The following is a 19,804-nucleotide window of genomic DNA, read 5'->3' as shown; positions in this document are numbered from 1 at the left end:
AGGAAACTTTGTCTCTGTGTCCCAATAATATTAGCAATCTCTTATCAGGTCGTAACCCTAAAACTAACCCTAACCTCTAAACCCTAACTTCAACAATCACTTTTATGATACCTTTCACCAATGACACTGCAGCAAGCATATAAATGATTAAATCTTCATCTTGTCACTGCCCTGATCCGAAAGCTATAATGCCAGCTGTCTCAAGGCTAAAGTATATTTCCTTCTAATTCCTCAATTGCTTTCTCTTCATTTAGTTTCCATTCTTTTTACATATCATGTTTGTTCCTCTATGTGTAGCAATCTAGTATAGTAGAAAAATCCCTGGATTTAGCATCCAAAGATCTGAGTTCAAGTCTGCTTTGCCACTTACAAACTGTGTGACTTTGCACAACCTCTGTTTTTTTTTTGAATCTAAAATAGGATAAAGATATTTGTAACCCATCTTTTAGGGTTATTTTGAGGAAAGAACTTTGTAAATATATATATATACACATCTATATATCTATATCTATCTATATACACACATAAATTCACATACATGTATGTACATATGTGTGTGTGTGTGTATATATGTATGTATATACACAAATTATTATTAAAGAGGCAATGTGGTATAGCAGAAAGAACCCAAGTTATGTAATGAAAATCTGGATTCAAGAATGAGTATATTCTACATTTGACCAAATACTATGTATTTTTTATTTTTGTTTCATATGTATGTCTTGTCTCTCCACCTAGATTCTAAAGACCCAGAAGGAAGGGCCTATTTATCTCCAGTGTTGGATACATGGTAGGCACTTGGTAAATAAACCCTTCGTTGCTTGCTTACTGTAGAGTCAGGATACCTTTCTTTAACTCCCTTCTTTCTATTTTCTTTCTCTCCCCTCTCCTTCACTCACCCCTGATTATTTATTTTCTTCCTCCACTTCTTTTCCTTCCCTCACAAATTAAGAATTTAGAATCTAAATAGGAAGATAAAACTATGAAATATTTTAAAATGGAACATTTAGGAATGAAATTCTAAATAAATTGGGTAGAAAAATATTATATGGTTAAATTCCAAAATATATAGGCAATAAATGATTTTGAAGTTCAAGTTAGCAAATATTGATTGACGGCCTACTGTGTATAGCACCCTCTATGGTCAGTATTGTAGGGAGCAGGAAAAAGAATAAGATAGCCTCAAATTCAATCACATTTTCAGCCTAGTCAGGGGATCAAGCATGTGCCAATTATAATGCAAGATGGTTCAGACAGGGAACATCAGCATGTGGTGGCATGATCGGCTTTTTTTGTGAGTGTGACATGATCTGGACCCTGAAAAATGTTTGGAATTTGAATGGGCGGAGAGAAAGAGGGATGGCATGCCAGGCAGAGTAAACAGCGTGAACAAAGGGTTCAGAGTGAGTATGGCCACAGATAAAGAAGAGAGACCAGACTGAACAGAGTGTAAAGTACAACTAGTATAGCAGGGCCAGGTTGTAGAGGGCTTTGATTACCAACCTGAGTTCTGTAAATTATATGTGAAATGTCTAATCTATCTATGTAAAATTATATAGGGAGTAGAGGAGGTCTTTCAGCAAGGGAAAAGTACTACCAAATTGGGGGATAGACAGTAGCAATGGGTCTGTAGGAGCCAGCAACAGGAGGGAGTTGAGTAGTCAAGAACCCAGGAACAGCAAATTTGGTTTAAAGCTTTCTCCCACCTTTTTTTCTTCCTGATGGCAACTATCCTGATTTTAAGTATCAAGATGATGAAAATGATGGATTCAACACAAGGAAATGGGTTATAAAAGAACAGATTTTTTCACTTATAGAAATGTGGTTGTCAAACATGGGCAAGTTTAGTGGTTGAACTGAGACACACTTTTTTTCCTTTTTTCTCTGTGGATATAATACTTTTATGGTGGCAAACATAGCCAGCATGGAACATAGAATCTGTCATGTCTGAGAAGACAGGATAGGGCTTTTTATGGGGCCCTGGGGATGCCAGAAACTGTGTCACTGGTGCAAAGAGCCTTTGGTTATGTATGAGACAAAGAACCTTCATACTCTTGCTGCCTCAGTAACAGTGGCTACTGTCCTTAGCATTCCCTAGTTCCCATGTGACTTATAATTCTATCTACTCTGAAACTTAAGGACTTTTCCCCTTGAAATCCTATCTGCTTCTCAGTCTACTCTTTCACTTATAAGTCTCTTGGCCCGACCATAGCCTACCATAAGCTTTCATTCCATGCTTCTTAGAGGAAAGCCCCAGATCTGCAAACCGATGTAGTTGAACAGTTTAGTAAGCATTTATTAAACTCTTTTGTGCAAGACACACACTTTCAGTTGCCAGTGAAGCAAAAGCAAAAATGAAATATCCCTGTCCTCAAAAGATATTTTTTTTTTTGCTAGAAGTATACAAAATATATACACACATACAAATATAAAATAATTGGTTGGAGAAACCAGAAGGAATTAGGAAAGACCCTGTGTCAGAAATGACAGTTGAGCTGAGTTTTTAAGGCAAGTTGGGGAGTCTGAGAGGTAGAGATGAGTAGGGACAGTACTCCAAGATTGTACAAAGACATGGAGGTGGGAGATAAAATATCATGTGAAGGTAACATCTAATAGAACAGTTTGAATGGCAGATAGTATGTGGGAGGGAGATTCATGTGAAATCAGTATGAAATAATAGATTTGAGGCAGATTGTAAAGCTCTGTAAGTGCCAAAAAGAAGAGTTTATGTTTTATCCTAGATATATTAAGAAGCAGCAGGAACTTTATGAGCAGAAGAGTGACATGGTGAGATCTGTACTTTGAGAATATTAATTTGGTAGCTCTGTGGAGAATGGATTTGAGAGGGAGGGGCTGGAAACAGGGAGACTAATTAGGAACTATTGCAATACTCTAGGTGAGAGGTGAACAGAGATGGAACTGGTGTGGTGGCCTTTTAAGCAAAGAGAAAGGAATGAAAGTGAGAGACGTTAGATAGAACCAAGGAGTCTTGCCAACTAATTGAATGGGAAGCCAAGAAGGCTGAAGAGTTGAAGATCATTCCAAGGTTGCAAAAATGGGAGCCCAGAAGGATGCTTTTGCCTTTTATAGGAAGAAGGAAATTAGGAAGATGGGACAAGTTTAAAGGAAAGGTAATGAGTTTTGTTTTAGATAAACTGAGTTTAAGATAATCCCAGGGGACATACAGGTGGAGACATCCAGTAGACAGATGATAAAGGATTATAACTTAAGAGAGTTGAGGACTGAATATGTACCTATACACATACACATGCATATATATATCTATAGTGTATATGCATGTAGGTATATATATTGGGAAATTATCAACATAATTAAATCCCTAGAAGGTGATGAGATCACCAGAAGACAGTATATAGGAAATAGAAGGCCTAATACATAGCCCTAGAGTGTCACCCATTCATAGTGGGACCAGGAAATAAAGGTAAAAATCAGAAAGCCTGGCATCAGTGATCAGAGTGGGTTTTGACAGGTGAAATGGGTCACAGCCCCTAGATCTAGAAGGAACATTAGATATCATCTAGTCTAACTCCTTCATTTTTATACATGAAGAAACTGGGATTCAGAGTTATGGAATGATTTGCCTAGTCACACACATAGTAAGCAACTGAACAAGAATTTGAACCAAAGTCCAGTAAACCAAAGTACTCCATTTCCAGTGCCTGTTCCATTGTACCAGTTTGTGAGGATGTACAAATTGGTTAGTCTATGAGAACAGGAATAGCACAAGTGATCAGAACTTGGCCCAATCCTGGGTAAATTTGATGTGCCCTCTGGCTCATTTAAACTTTCTCTTTAGCACGGTAGATGCTTGTCCTACAGATGCAGGCCTGGCAAGATTGCATCTAGATTCTAGTAGGGTTCTGTGATTGAAAGAGTTATCTGCGTATAGTTAGGGTGAATGTAGGAGAGCTGTGCAGTAGGAAGGAATGAAATTGTTGTATGTGAAAGATTACTTTGATAGTGCTGGATAGATAGCTGGGAGGGCGAGGAAGGATTAGAAGTAGGTAGGCTAGATATGAGGTGGTGTAGGCCTCAATTCTTAGCCCAGACTGCTCCTTTAATCTCAACTCATCTCACACTTGCCTTTAGCCAGATCTCCTCTCATTAATGTGTCATCTGGTCAACCAGGACTAGTTGTTTCAATAAGCCTTGATAAAGTTGTTTAACCTTCCTTTGTTCACCTTGCACAATGTATCAGTCCTCTTCTCTATCTCCAGCCCCTTTAACCTAATGACTTGTCTCTTTCTAACTGCTTTTCCCTTCTGTTTTCCATTATATGAACAGAATGTAATGTCTTTTGTTAACTGCCCATTGCCCATTCAGAACACATGTACCTTGTGTTCCTTGTTAATTTCACTCTTCCATTCCACTTTAAAGTGGTTTACTTTTTCCTAGGACAGGGAACAGGGACATATGCAGATTTGATTTCTTTCAGACTGGGAGACTAGGCTTGAAACCAAGGAGTGAACTCTAAAGCAGGGCATTTTTGAAGAAGAATCATCCAGGAAAATTATAATAGAATGTGTTCGAAAGGCTAGCTCTTGAAATCCAAGTTTAGAGAAGCTTCTGAATGTGATACCCAGTTAGAGACACCATGGAGAATCCAGGATCGATATTTTTAGGCAAATAATAATTTCACAAAAGAAAACCCTTTCTGGGAAGATAGGAATTAAGTGTAATGAATTTGGAGAAAACATCAGTCTAAGTTCAGTTCTTGTTATACAACATAGAGTTCCTATGAGAGAGAGACCCCACAAATATGATACTCATGGAAAAATCTTCAAATACAATTCAGATATCATTAAATATAAGATACTCTGTGGAGAGAACACATCCTGTGTATGTAACGAATGTGGAAAAACTTTCAGTGATAGAGAAATCATATTGGTGAAAAACCCGAAGAATGTAATAAATGTGGGAAAGCTTTCAGGTGGTATACTCACCTTACTCAACATCAGAGGATTCAGATTGGTGAGAAATCTTATGAATGTGGGAATATGTGGGAAAGCCTTCTTTTGTAGTATAAGTCTTACCAGATACCAGAAGATTCATACTAGAGAAAAACTTTATGGATGTAACAAATGTGGGAAAGCTTTCTATTGGAGTACCTATCTAACTCTACATCAGAGAATTCATACTGGAAAGAAATTATATGCATGCAGTGAATGCGAGAAAGCCTTTAATCAGAGTACAGCCCTCATACAACATCAAAGAGTTCATATTAGAGTAAAACCATGTGGGAAGACCTTCAGTGACAGATCATCTCTTATTCATCATCAGGAGATTCATACTACAGAGAAACCCTATGAATTCACTGAATGTGGGAAAGCCTTCAGATGGAAAACATCTTGTTCAACATCAGAGAATTTACACTGGAGAGAAACATAAATAAATGTAATGAATGTGGGAAAGCCTTTTTTGGTGACAGATCATCTCCTACATGTCAAAGAGTTCATACTAGAGAGAAACCTCATCAATGCAATGAATGTGGAAGAGCCTTCAGATGGAATATGTACCTCATTCAACATCAGAGAGTTCATACTGGAGAAAAACCGTATGAATGTAAGGAATGTAAGAAAGCCTTTAATGACAGGTCATCCCTCACAAAATATCAGAGTCCATATAGGAGAGAAATCTTTTCACTGCCACACATGTGGCAAAGCCTTAAGTTAAGTTGAGCCCTTGTTAGACATCAGAAACTTCACAGTAGGAAATAACTCCACAAAAGTAGTATGTGATGGAAGAGATTCCTTCTGAATCACCTTTTAGTTAAATACCCTAGATCATTGGTTCTCAGAGTATGGGGACCACTGAGAATCTTTGAGACCTTTTAAAGCAGGCCACAAGGTCAAGACTATTTTCATAACATAAAGATATCTTAATTTAATATACAATAAATATTGATAGATATGATCCAAATAAACAAAAGCTCTTTGGAGGGCAGGTCCTCAATGATTTTTAAGAGTATAAAGGGCTCTTAATACCAAAGAAGTTGAGAATTATTGATTTAAGACGTCACCAATTTATCATTTGTGATTCTGTTTGCGGTGCCTGGCAGATAAAATTGCATTTCCTAAGTGTTAGTGGGAAGTGTGCTGGTTTGTGCTGGACTCTTATATAACAGCTACTCAACTTGAAGGTTTTTTTTTTTTGAAGTTAAAAATTTGTTTCAATATTCAACTTAACATTTTGTAACAAAGAAAACAATGGGATTTACTGCAACAGAATTGAACAAATGAAGTATGTACTGCAAGTACATTGTGTGAATTTCCTTGTAGTAGCAAGAATAGGTATTATAGTTAAAGTTGTTCATTTTCTCCTTTGTTTAAAAACAATGCTTAGTTTCTTGAACTGTTACCTTTTTAGTGGTAACTGTTTCACATTGTACCCTTATGTTTTCCAAAGCAGACTATGCCTTTAAAATTTCTGAACCAACCCTTACTGCCACTGAATTTTTCATCCTTTGGTCTATGTCTGTGTGATTTCATAATGTCAAAAAGTTTGCAAGTTATGGTTTGAATGATGATTAAACTCAAAGATCACAGCCTTGATTTTGGACTTGAATTAAAAAAATATGACTTTTCATCTCACAATCCTGCATGTAATCTCTTAATAAACAGTGAATTTTAATTCTATTACTTTCCTCCTTGCCCCTACCAATTGTTTTTAAGGACTGAATATCCCATAATTTAAGTAGATTTCATTTTAAACAAACATATTAGAACTCACATCCAAATGAATTTTGTCATATCTCATGTAGGGACTTGATTTAGTGGCTACTAAAATCCCTCCTATTTCCTCCTAAGAAGTCACTTTGGAAGGCCATTCATTTATTCCAGTGCTTTTGATCAAAACAAGAGTGAAACTTTTCTGTTAGTATTTTCCCATAAACAGTTCATCAGCCACCTAAGAAATCAGTCATATTGTATCCTTCTGTCAGTCATATGCACTCACTCTATGTCTTTTGTTCAAAAGGCACTAATACTAAGTTAACCCATCTTCATATGTCATGGTCTACAGTTTTCTCACCATTCTGGTAGCCCTTTTTTGAATGTTCTCTTGTTTGTCAATGTTCTTCCTAATATGTGGTTCCCAGAAATAAACTTCATATTCCTGATGTGGTATGACCAGGTAGAGTGCAATGGAGTTATCACCTGTCATTTTTCTGGATATCCTATCCCTCTTAATGAATCCTAAGATAGTAATAGGATGATTTTTTTTTGTGGGGGGTCAGGTAGGGTAGGAGTAGGTGTTATGTCACACTGCTGGCTCTGTAGAACTTGTAGTCTACTAATGTTCTCTAGCTTTGTCTTCTCTATGCTATACTTGTATAATATGGGCTTAAAGAACTGGCTTGGATTTATAGATCAGAGGGATAAGTATTTCCTGAGAGTGATTTATACTATCATGATTTTTGAGAGGGATTTGTCAGCTACAAGAGAACAGATTGAAGGGAATGGGGAAATGGGTCTCTAACCCCACCTAGGACCTTATAAGCTGAAATGGAAAGTAACACAGGGACAACTATCAAAAAATTTGAAAGGAGGCTGGATCTACAGCAGAGAAAGAAGAGATCAGGGTAGGTGATTGGACATTTCAGAACAGAGAACTGGGGCTAAACTTACCAGTTTTATTCATCTCATCAAGGACTGTTGGAAGGTCTCCCCCAAAAGTCTGCTCTTCCTCCAATATTCCTTCTCTGTGATTGTCCAGTAACAGACACTGTAATATGCTCCATTTTTGTTTTTACCTAAACATCTCTTTATATTTGTTACCTCATTTGTAATAAGCAATTTTGTTTGATTATTGGTGTTTCTAGGCCAGCAGACAAACCTCATCCTATAGTCCATAAGTCTTAGGCAGAGCTGGGGACACTGTCTCCCTATTTCTTTCTTTTTTTTTTGGCTGGGTAATGGGGTTAAGTGACTTGCCCAGGGTCACACAGGTAGTAAGTGTTATGTGTCTGAGGCCAGATTTGAACTCAGGTCCTCCTGAATCCAGGGCCGGTGCTCTATCCACTGCGCCACCTAGCTGCCCCTCCCCACTATTTCTTCATTTGAGTTCATTCTCTGTGCTCTTTTTTTTGTCTTGTTTAAAATGTCTAGGTATGAATCAAGTTTTGATCCTGGCTGAAAGATTTCAAAATCCCAAATCACCCTCAGGGCTATGAGGGAATAATTCTCCCTGTGAAACCAGATCCTAGGATGCCAGTCAGTTTTCAAACCCCTATTACACTTGTCTAGTGCTCTTTCTGCTGCCTCAATATAGTCCATCTTTAAATTGGAGGGAGTCTATTGAGCCCAAGAAAACTCAGCAGTAGCAGAGCAAGTATGGCACAGTGGAGAGAGTACTGTGCTTAGAATAAGGAGGGTATTAGTTCCCATTCTGATTCTGATGGAGCATTTGGCATATTAGGTTTAAATTAGCAAGTCCTGTAGCTTCTTTGTGTAATAGCCAAATTCCTGGGAATTGTTTACAAAATCATAGACCTTTATGAACTATAGCAGTGGACAATCAACCTCAAAACGTTGAAAGGAAAGCGCTTTGTAAACCTTAAAGTCCAGTGTAAATGCTAGTCCAACCTATATTTCTTCATCTTGTCCACAAGTATATTGAGAAAGACCTTTGTTGAAATCCAGGTAACCTATGTCTACAACATTCCTTCAATACAAATAGGCTTATAACCCTGTCAAAAAAGGAAACGAAGATATTGTGGCGCCCCCTACCTCCATACTCCAACAATAAAATTTGAAACAAAACTAATTTTCTTAAGCCACACTCAAATGGATAATAATCATAATGAAAAATTAGTAGAAAAAAAATTAGCAAACATTCAAGACAATTAGCAAACATGAAAGACATTTCTTGATTATTGCAACCACAAATACAGTGAAAACTTTTTTTGTGATCCTTAAGTATGACTATCAGGTAAATCATTAAAGAGAGTGATATACATTACCAAAGGTGTTTATCAGTGTTGGATAATTTGTACAGTTGTCCCAAGTCCAATTGGAAGAGGTATTCTCTGTAGTGAAATTCCCCAAATGTTTCTGTTTGCAGATGCCATTGTAATAGTTGTTTCACCACTACAGGGCCTTTTCATTGAAATCTACAGCCATTCAAAAAATTGGCTGAGCATCCACACCCCCAATGGAGAATATATATTATCCAAATTATAACATTCATTTGGAGAGATGGCTCATTGAATTGGTCTTTTGCTATATATATACCTTGGACAGGTAATTCAGATGGATAGCAAACTAGGTCCAGAATTGAAGATAGGATTGGTTTGTTTTGGGGAAATTATACACAGATTTTTCAGTTAAGTTTCTTCGTGCAACAAATGCCCATCTGTTCAATGCCAGTATTCTCCCAGTAATGTCATATGTCTGACCTTGAAGACAGGAAGACCTGGGTTGAAATTCCCTCTTTGATACTTATTATCTATGTAGCTCTGGGCAGGTCACTGGGTCCCTGTAAGCTGCTCCCTATGACTTATTTATGTAGTAATCGATAGTTTGGGTCTGCCACCTGAATAGGTAGAGGGAGTCCCTACCCCAGGAGTTTGCTACCCTGATGAAATCACAGATCCTTTGTATATTTGCATAATGTTATATGGATATGGACTGTAATCCTAGAATGATAAGATTGCTGGTGATCCTAAGGACAACAGATAGATGCAAGAGGAGTGTAATGCACTGTAGCATATTGCCAATGATGAATTGCAAGAACCATCCTCAAGAAAACATATGAGAAAAAAGAAGTAGACCAGTGGCGTAATAAGAGCAAGCAATAATAGCTGTACAAACCAAGCAGTTTGTGGTTGCCTACAAAATGTCTAAAAGACCAAGAGCAAGGTTGCAGTAGGAGTGACATCTTCTTTATGTAGGCTGGACTGTTTTACTTTAAAGGGGCAAAGAGGCCATCCTATGGGGATGATTGGTCTAGGGAAGTAGGGCATAAGTCAACAATATGGTTTCCAGGTCATCTAATGCATTAAAAAGTCCAGGCTAAGGAGAGCTGGTGCTTCTCAGGTTTATCCGAATCCTGATTGACATGCAAGTCAGTAAGTACATCCTTCTGACCTGCATTTGCTAGAATGTCAAAGGTACAGGTTGAGGTGAGTAATGTCTTTATGAATCAGTGATTGGATCCTTTAAAACTTTTCTTTTAAGTCATTTTTTAATTGAATTATATATGGTCCATGAGTGTTTCATTGCATTCTAATTCTGAGCCTGAATTACTAGACTGGTCTGAATTAGGCCTGTCTCACAACAAAGCTGTATAGTGTATGAGGCAGATCCCTGTTGGAGATTTTATGGAGGAACTTAAAATAGAAATGGTGTGCATTGCATTTTTTACCAATAGATACAGTGCTCATAATGATAAAATCAAGGATCCCTTGAAGTAATAAAAAATATAAGAAAGAAAAGCATGTATTCCTCATTTTTTCTTTATACTCTCCAAATATATACTAAATAAAGTTTTATTTCTAAACACAATTTAGTCAGAAGCCAGTGGATCTGTGACCTCATCCATTCGTGTATTCTTTCTATAGGTCAAGACTCCATCTAGATCTCATTTTGTGTGATAAACTCCTGTCCTTATCATTCCATAGATGTTCCATACAAGGCCCATCATTCATTCTAGAGGCTTTCTTCTAGGAATTTTTTTTATTTTGTAGGTAGCAATGCTGCTAAAATGTCCTCTGTTACCTCTTACTTTTGCTATATGACCAACCCACTCCTTTTTCTATCTTACATTTATTAGAGGATTCGCTGATTGCCTTAAGCCACTTGTGGCACATAGGTCATTGCTGGCAATATGCCCAAGTATATGCCTTAGATGTTCTCCCTTCTTCCCCTTCCCTCCTATCTTCCCCAGCATTCATGACTACAGTTCACCTACTGATGAGCCTCTTCCTGGTTACGTAGGTTGGTCTTCTGACAGCATATTACCAGCAATGACCTATCTGTATATGCTGGTAATATGTCCAGCATACTCCACTGCCCTTTGGGTCACCTGAAAATTTGATTCTTCAAAGAGTATTCTAAGATTTATAACCATAAGCACCAACAGAAGAATATTGGTTTTAGAATTTTTCTGTTGGGGGCAGCTTCAGAATATTAAAAATAGCTATATACTTTCCCAAATATAATTCAACCTTTTTTCCACCTACTCAGCTATACACCAGGGTCAGTATCCAGATACAGTGCTTGTCCTAGATACATGTGCTACTATACTAACTCCATAGACAAGCTGTCTAACTGTGTCATAGTCTGGACAACATATTTTTCAGCTGCTCAGTTCTTCATATGTGGATTTTTAGGCCAATCTCAATGAGATCTCTGGATCTCATTGAAGAGGCCTTGTAATGCTCTTGAAGTCAGTAAGCATGGCACCATCTTTAAGTATATATCTGTAGGGTCTTACCATTTTTGTGGTATGTTAATCTTTTCTGGTTCCTCTTCTCTTAAAGAGAGAATGCGTAATATATGAGCATGAATTTCTGAGTAGTCTACAAGCGTTTGGCTTCTGTTGTTTATTAAATTCTAACCATATTTTCTGTTGTTTGCTATCTTTTCTTATGCCCATCTTTTCATGTATGGAAGTTATTAAGGATTCAAAATATATACTGACTTAGTTTGGAAGATCTTTTCATGTGCAGCAGATGATACTGCTTAAGGTACAGTTATCTTCATTGTGGTAATTTTATTTATGCTTATCAGGAGCACTGCAAATGAAGATGACCAATTATCCCATGAAATGATATTTTTACTACCATTTGGGTGCATGATAATGCCAACTGAACTAACTCCTTTGCCTCATATTCAAGGAGAACCTTTGAGACAATCTTATTTGGCTATAACTTTCTTCTGATACCTGGTTTTATTTATTAAGAGAATACCAGTATTGATATGGTTCAGTTTTTCTAATAATTTGTTTAGAGTACCAATAAGTAAGCTTATTTTATAGATATTATAAAAACTATAACATCTTCTCTGCAGAAGCGGAAGAGGACCATTTGAGTTGTTTTTGTTTTTTTTCATGGCATTTCACTCCAGGTGGTGAGATTCTCCTAGGATCATAGTGTTAACGATAGAAGGGAATGTAGAAGCTATCTAGTTTAATTCCTTTATGATGCCAGAGGAATTGAGGGAGGCCTAGAGAGGTTGTGATTTCTCCAAGGTAACACAATAGTAGAGTAAGGATTCAAACTAAGGCCCACTAACTTCAAATCCAGCTTTCGTTCCCCTGTATCTTTAAGAGTTGGAGAAAGGAACTGTTCTGCATATTCACCACAAACAGGGAGTCTTTTAATGGAGGCCCTAGAGAATTCTATTAGTCATGTGGCCATCCCTAGGCCCTGGTGTGCTTTACTCTAGAGGACGTAACAGGCTTGTCTGATCAGGAGATACCCTGTACCTTTTGAGACAAAGATTAGGATTGAGTGGCCTAACCTCTTTGTCAGTCACTCCTATGGTAGAAGAAGTGTCCATGAAGGCAGCATCAGCTTGTTGCAGTGGTTATTTATTTTTCCCGTGAGGCCCAAATCCTGAGCTGTGAACTTTACGTACTAACTCCGTATAATTCTGTATCTGGTATGTACAATAGTGCCTAGGCCAGTAGGAAGGGGCTCTTCCTTTCTTTGTGCTGGGCAGCCAGATGGGCACATAAATGAATCAATAACTCTCACCATTGCTGAAAAAAAAAGGATACAGTTATAAAAAGGGCCCATGGTATATAAAAGCTAATTACATACAGGGTATCTAACTATGTTTAAAGAATTTACATATACATAGAAATAATGGGAAAGAACTAATGTGTCATCCAAATAAAGACTTATTTTCGCATCTTGATCAGGCAGAGGCATCAACAGGTCTGTGGCCCAAGTATATGACTTAGATGTTCTCCCTTCTTCTTTCCCTTCCCTCTTGTCTCCCTCAGCATTCATCACTATATTCAACCTACTGGTAATGACCCTTTTCCTAGTTATATAGCTTGGTTTTCTGACAGCACACTCAACAGGACTATAGTTAAAGCCTTTGCAACTTCATCAACCTATCAGAAATTGGTCTTCATTGCCATAGTCTTTGAAAACGTTGAAAACTCATACCACAATGAATCATCTGAGGTGGGACTTTGAAGAGATAAGGAATATAGACCTCCAAGTATTTAATCAAAGACTAGCCAATAAAATAGAGGAAAATGAAAAAGAATTCATTATATCTAGTGTAGATTTATGCCAGGAATATAAAGATTTTCAATATTAAGGAAATAATATTATAAATTTCATTAATAATAGCAATAATTAAAATTATGGCTTTATGTTATATAAGATTATATGTATATTGAGACCTTTAATAAAATTGTTGTTCAGTAGTTTTAGTCCTGTTCAACTCTTTGTGACCCCATTTGGGGTTTTCTTGGCAAAGATACTGGAGTGGTTTGCCATTTCCTTCTCTAGATCATTTTATCGATGAAGAACTGAGGCACACAGGGTTAAGTAATTTGCCCAGGGTCACACAGCTGCTAAGTGTCTGAAGTCAGATTTGAATTCATGAAGATGAGTCTTCTTTACTCTGGCAACAGCATTTTATCCACTGTGCCACCTAGCTGTCCCACAGAGAAATGGTAATTTAATAAAATACAATATTCATTTGTGCCAATTCCTTTAAAAATTGAACAGAATGATATTTTATCATAATAAAACAATTACTTGAAATGAAGGGCTGACATAAAATGGAAACTGTTAGAAGAATTACCACCTGAAAGGTGCAAGTAGGAGTTGCCCAATTTGGTCATTTCTATATAACATATTTTGTCTAAAGCATGAAAAGCAAAAGGAATACACATTGGTGACAAAGGGACAAAGATATTTCTAGTTGTAAAAGAGGCTTGCTTCTTGGAACTAAAGTTATGGCAAATCTGAACAGCATACTAAAAGTAGAGACATAACCTCGTTGACAAAGGTCCACAGTCAAAGCTGTGGTTTTTGAAATGTATGGTTGTGAAAGTTGGACTATAAGGAAAGTTGAACACTCTAGAATTAATGCTTTCAAATTGTGGTTCTAGGGAACACTTTTGAGAGTCCCTTGGACAGCAAAGAGATCAAATCAGTCAGTACTTAAAAAAATAACAGGCTATTCACTGGAAGGTCAAATACTGAAGCTGAAGCTTAAATACTTTGATCACATAATGAGAAGATTGGACTCATTAGAAAAGACCCTGGTGTTGGGAAAGATTGAAGTTAAAAGGAAAACGTGATGGTAGAGAATGAAATGGGTAGATGGTGTCTTGGAAACAATAAACATGAACATAAACAGACTTCAGAGACAATAGAGGATAGAAAGTCTTGGCATGCTGTGATCCACGGGGTTATGAAGAATCAGACATGATTGAAAGACTACTCAACAACAAAGATGAAATGATTGCCTGTCTAGAAAATCTAAGATGCCCAATAAAATTTTGAATTTAGTTAATAAATTAGTAAGTAATGATATGTAAAACAAACTTACATAAAACATTTGCTTTTTTATATGAATAACCAAAAAATAGGGGCAATTGAGAAATACAACTTCAAATATCAACAAATTTTGGGTATCCACCTATGAAGACACATACAATATATCTATTCAGGGAACTCTGAAGTCAATTTAACTGATATAAGTAATTAAATTGAATAATTGAAGGGATGTCCCCACAAATTATTTCCATGACTTTATGATTATAATTATACTAAATTTCAGCACACATTCCAGTGCTTCACTAATTATAGTTCTACTTAAGTCACAGTGAAGATATCATGTGTGTTACTTTATAGCATTAGATGAAATAAAAATTATATAGGGAAATAAATATACAAGAGTATTAATGTGAAATCGTAGGTCTGGACTCCCCTCTCCTCAAATCAATAAAAATAGTGAGGAGGAACAAAACACAAAACCAAGAGCTAATGGAGGCATATTAGCTGTGGAATAGCCAATCCGAAATAGAACCAAGAATTTACAAGAGATTATTAGTATTGAGTAATCACAATATTAGAAGAGAAATATCATTCAAGAGAATTTTGAAAGAGAAATTAGATAGCAAGTGTGATAGAATGAGTTTAGACATGCTCTGTACAGAAAGACTACAATGAATTCTAGTTGATAATAACCTAAAGAAAAATTTTGAAATGAGAAATTATAAATCTCAGTTGTGGAGAGGAAAAAAATGTACTGGAAAATAGAAGACATTATTGGAGATGAAAAATGGGCTTTATATAAAAATAAACAATTTTATATGGCAAAATTCAACATAAACATAGAATCAATAGATCATTGGTGAAAGAAATTATGGTGAATATGTCTCATATGAGCACATCAAGAAGCTGCGATTTTGTCAGTGTGCAAACACCTTTCACTGATGTGGATTGCAGGCTGATAACAGTACAGCCGTTCTTAAGCTTTATGTTCTCAGGACCCCTTCACACTCTTAAAAATTACTGAGCTCTTGTTTATATGGATTATGTCTATCATTACTGACTATATTAGGAATTAAAACATCATAGTAATAATTATGAAAATACTTTTGACCTCACCAAACCCCTGAAAGGTTCCGGGAATCTTTGGATCACACTTTGAGAACCACTAACTTAGAAGATAAACTTCAGAGGATTGACTAAGGCTCATGTATCTCACAATATGATCAAATGAATGAGTAAAAATATGTCTATCATGTAAGAATGAAACACTCCCTTGTGTTAGGAGAGTTATAATGAAAGGAGCCACAAGGCAGCTGATAGTCATGCCCTTTACAGAAGCAATGATTTAATTACTAATTTAATTATCGTTCTTAGAGAAAAGGGTAGAAATAGGTGAACACGGAAGCAGGGTACATAGTGAGATATCCAGGGTGGATGGATGAGTGGAATGTGAAGCATGAGCTGGGGCCAGCTAAATGTAGTGGATTGGGTCAGTTTGCACTCATCAATTTAGACAATTCATCCTCAGGGTGCATTAGCAGTCTCCAGGGAGAGGGGAATGTTTTCTAGCTCATATTTGTACAGCACATCACAGTTTACAAGTTATTTTCTAAGTATTCCACCCTCTGATTTTCTCTCAGCTTTATGAGATAGCTAATGCAGGTATTACATTTAATAAATAAGGAAATTAGAGCTGGGGGAGCTGAAGGGACTTGCCTCAGGTTAAACAGCTGTTAAATGATGATGATACTTGTCGCCAACAAACTTATGGGATTCATTCAAGTCCTCACCATAGTTGGCTCTTCAGGACCTAGGGTTTAGACAAGTTGGCCTTATTGGAGCTCCCAAGGATTCAGACTCTCCTACTTTCCCTTGCCTTTCCTGGAGTCAGGATGGCATTCCTGGAGTCAGGAAGACCCAAGTTCAAGTCCTGCCTCAGACATTCACTAGCTGCAAAACCCTAGCTAGCAAGTCTTTGCACTTCAGTTTCCTCATCTGCAAAATGAAAAGATTGGATTCAATGATCTCTAACTAAGGTCTCTTCCTGCTCTAAATTTGTGATTCTATGATCCTTCCTTGCCTCTGGCCACAGTAAGTATGGGTGATGCTATAGGTGAACGTGTTTGATTTTGCCCTACTTTATTACTGGACTTATAACAGTGTTTCACCCATCTCTTTCCAGGGTTGTCTCTACAGCCTAGAATTTGGGGTTTGGACTACTCTGCTCTTTGAGAGCCTATATACTTTAGATTTCTGCTTTCCCTAGGTTTAAGAGATAAAGGTATTGGCATATGTGTGTAAACAGAGACTGCTCAGGGCCCCTTTCTCTTTAAACACAAACTTACTACTTTTGGATGTGGGGAGGGACACAACAAATTGATTTTCTCAGTGCTAAAGCCCTACACTTTTGTCACTGCTAATTGAAATAAGCAACCTTTCCTCCCTACTTCAGAGTAGGCATGTGTTAGTAACAATAAGGAATCCAGGATAGCTGAGTTTGGGGGATGGTAAAAACGCTGTTGTCAATAGCCCTCCTGAAGCTCCCTGCCTCTCACTCATGCTGGGTTGTGCAAGACCAGCGCCTAAAAGCTTGCAGAAGTAGAACTTGCTGGATATTTGTCTAGTCCTATTAATTACACAGCTACTTAAAAAGCTGGTTGTCTTTGCAGGAAGGAAAGGGAGAGAGGATGGCTTTGTAATAACGGAGCAGTGCATTTATATTCCATTGTGTTATACAAGTCTCCTGGGGAGTCTTGTATGCTGAGCTGGTCTGTGTACTCTGTGAAGTCTTACACACGGAGCACCCTGATGGGTTTGTGCACTGGTGTTTTATGTGACAGTAAACAACATCTGTACCTTGGCAACAATTGAGACTTTTCCTTTTTTCTCATGTATGGGTGATTTCCTGCATCCTCTGGAACTAATTTTTTCAAAATTATGGAGAATTTCTGAGAGGAAATGCTAATTCTTCTGTCTCCTTACCATTGCAGGTATTGGCTCTGTTGACAGCCCAGGTTTCCACATTTCCAGCCTTAGGATATTAGGATGCAGGCATTTTGAGGGGGGAAGTGAAGAAGCAGTAGTCTAGATAATTTAGATTCCTGCTCTTTTTTTTGCGTGGCAGCAATGGGGTTAAGTGACTTGCCCAAGGTCACACAGCTAGTAAGTGTTATGTGTCTGAGGCCAGATTTGAACTCAGGTCCTCCTGAATCCAGGGCTGGTGCTCTATCCACTGCACCACCTAACTGCCCCTAGATTCCTGCTCTTGAAAGACATGAAATGAAACACTCAGCCCCCACATGCAAAATCAGAGTCTTTCCCCCAGTTTCTCCTTTCTTGTCCACACAACCTCTTTGGCTTTACTGTACTCTAGCAAGATCAACATTCATGTGTATGATTAAGGTAGGGCCTAGCTGGAGCTATGTTATCTCAAACTAAAAAATTTTAGCAGATGCACTCAAACCCACCCCAGTGAAAACCTGGTTTGGGCTTAACTATATAAAAAGAGCCTTGAAGCTAGATGAAATTTGTTTTAGTTTCTTGTAATCGACCAACTTTGAGTGTTTAACCTGGTTTTCCTTTTAGATTGGACATACTCAAAAAAAAAGTGACCTTAAGCAATTGCTTATTGGTGGAACTCAGGATTTCCCTCCTCTTTGCCTCCTTCCTCCCCCTAGTCCTTTCCTATCTCTTTGAGGTCCCATTGTTAACTTACATCTTTCTTATCCACAGGTACATCCTTGGCTAAGCACCAGCTTGTGTTACCCAGAGTTTTCTGCCTGATGGTATGCTGCTTCTCACGAGTTGCCAAAACTCAACTTATTTGAAGCATTCTGCTCATCTCCAGTCCTTCTGATCTCTCTGGCTTGGAGAATCTCCTCTAAAAGCGTCAGGACCATACTGCTTCTGGTAACTTTTGCTGATGCCTTTGGCTAGGTTGTTTCCATCCTGCCATTCATTATCACCATATATGAAAGACTCACACTAGGCTATATGGGCTCTACTTCGCTTCTCTGAACTGATGGAGGGGAGCGTAGGAAATAAGGGAGTACTTTGGTGTACTCTATAGCAAGGGTCTTCAGATCCCAAGGGATATGTAATCAACTAGCTGTCCATCCTTCCTGCAGTAGCCAATATTGGGGCTGAATACAACCTACTCTTCATGCCTTATCTCTGAGCAATTTTTCATTCCACACTGTGTAAGCCCCTAACTTTTCCTCTGGTACGGGGGTAAGCCCAGGGTAGTTATAATCCAAACCCTACTTGTTACCTATAACAACATCTGAGCAGGTGTCATTGGTAAAGGGCTACCCTAACCACCCTATGTGTCCGTTCCCTATCTTCCCAGACCAATTTGAGGCTGCAGCACTAGACTTCTAATTGGTTTCCCATCTCAAGTCTTTCCCTACTCTAATCTATTCCTCAGACAACCACCAAAGTGATTTTCCTAGAGCAGATCTGACCATATTCCCCCCAAATTCAAGAAACCTCAGTGGCTTCCTATTCATTCTAGGTTCAAATGTAAAGTCCAATGTTTGGCATTTAAAGACCTTCCCAATCTGGCCTCAACCTGCCTTTCTAGCCTTGTTATACATTTCTGTCCTTCATGCGCTGTACAATCCAACCAAATTGTCCTTCTTCCTGTTCCTCATCCTCATACGAAAACATCCAAAATTTTCAAATATGAATAGGATATTAAACATCCATTAAGCAGAACCATGAAAAGAAAGAGGAATACATTTATCTGCTGAGTTGAATTCAGAGACAATTCACTTTTGCTTACTGTTTTTCCATTGTATATGATGATTGTCTTCATGCAAAAACATGACTCCAGAAAAGCTATTATGTTCACTGTTATAACCTATTGTTTGTTGTAATTTGTATTTGTGTATATGTTTTATAATGTGTGTACAGTAGAGCATGTATGTAATTTATAAATAAATTCATATAAATGTATAAATAGGGGAGTATGCTCAATAATTTTTTTTTTTACTGATAGAGTATGTAATGAAAAAGTCTGGAGACTACTGTTTTTAGAGGAATCATTATTATGCCACAACCCCCAAAGTGAATGAAACTTTTCTTAAGCATCCCAAGGTCCTATTATTTTTTTTGACTGCCACGTCACAAATTCTGATATATTGAAATCAATTAAACCTCAATATTCTGCCCTACTATGATTGCAGGCTTGAACTCCACAAAAATACCTGCCACCAGCAAATCTGGATGTCTTGGCTGCAACACTTAATCTCTTTCTCACCTCTACTTCCACCAGTTAAACTCCTCAGACCACAAAGCTGCCTTTCCTAGGGTCTT

The 19,804-nt window shown here is 37.6% G+C and overlaps 1 protein-coding gene across 15 annotated transcripts in view; it reads left to right on the top strand.

Annotated features, from left to right (window-relative positions):
• Positions 1–19,448, top strand: part of LOC110193229 (zinc finger protein 69 homolog) — a 56,807-nt gene extending 37,359 nt beyond the window's left edge. For 11 of the 15 annotated variants that reach the window (XM_078149461.1, XM_078149456.1, XM_078149463.1 and 8 more), the window contains exons 6-7: positions 739–790; positions 5,302–6,614. In XM_078149461.1, the coding sequence (XP_078005587.1) occupies positions 739–790; positions 5,302–5,413 (164 nt within the window). In that variant the 3' untranslated portion in view covers positions 5,414–6,614. Of the gene's footprint in view, positions 1–738; positions 802–5,301; positions 6,615–18,220 lie in introns of those variants that run through there. The other 4 variants (XM_020964890.2, XM_020964891.1, XR_013484542.1 and 1 more) reach the window with 4 other exon arrangements.
• The last annotated feature ends 356 nt before the right edge of the window (positions 19,449–19,804 follow it).

This window comes from Phascolarctos cinereus, unplaced genomic scaffold (assembly GCF_003287225.1).
Source record: "Phascolarctos cinereus isolate Bilbo 61053 unplaced genomic scaffold, phaCin_HiC Scaffold_2;HRSCAF=192, whole genome shotgun sequence".
NCBI lineage: Eukaryota > Metazoa > Chordata > Mammalia > Diprotodontia > Phascolarctidae > Phascolarctos > Phascolarctos cinereus.
The sequence above is the reverse complement of the archived record's forward strand: the minus strand, read 5'-3'. Positions and strand labels throughout refer to the sequence as shown.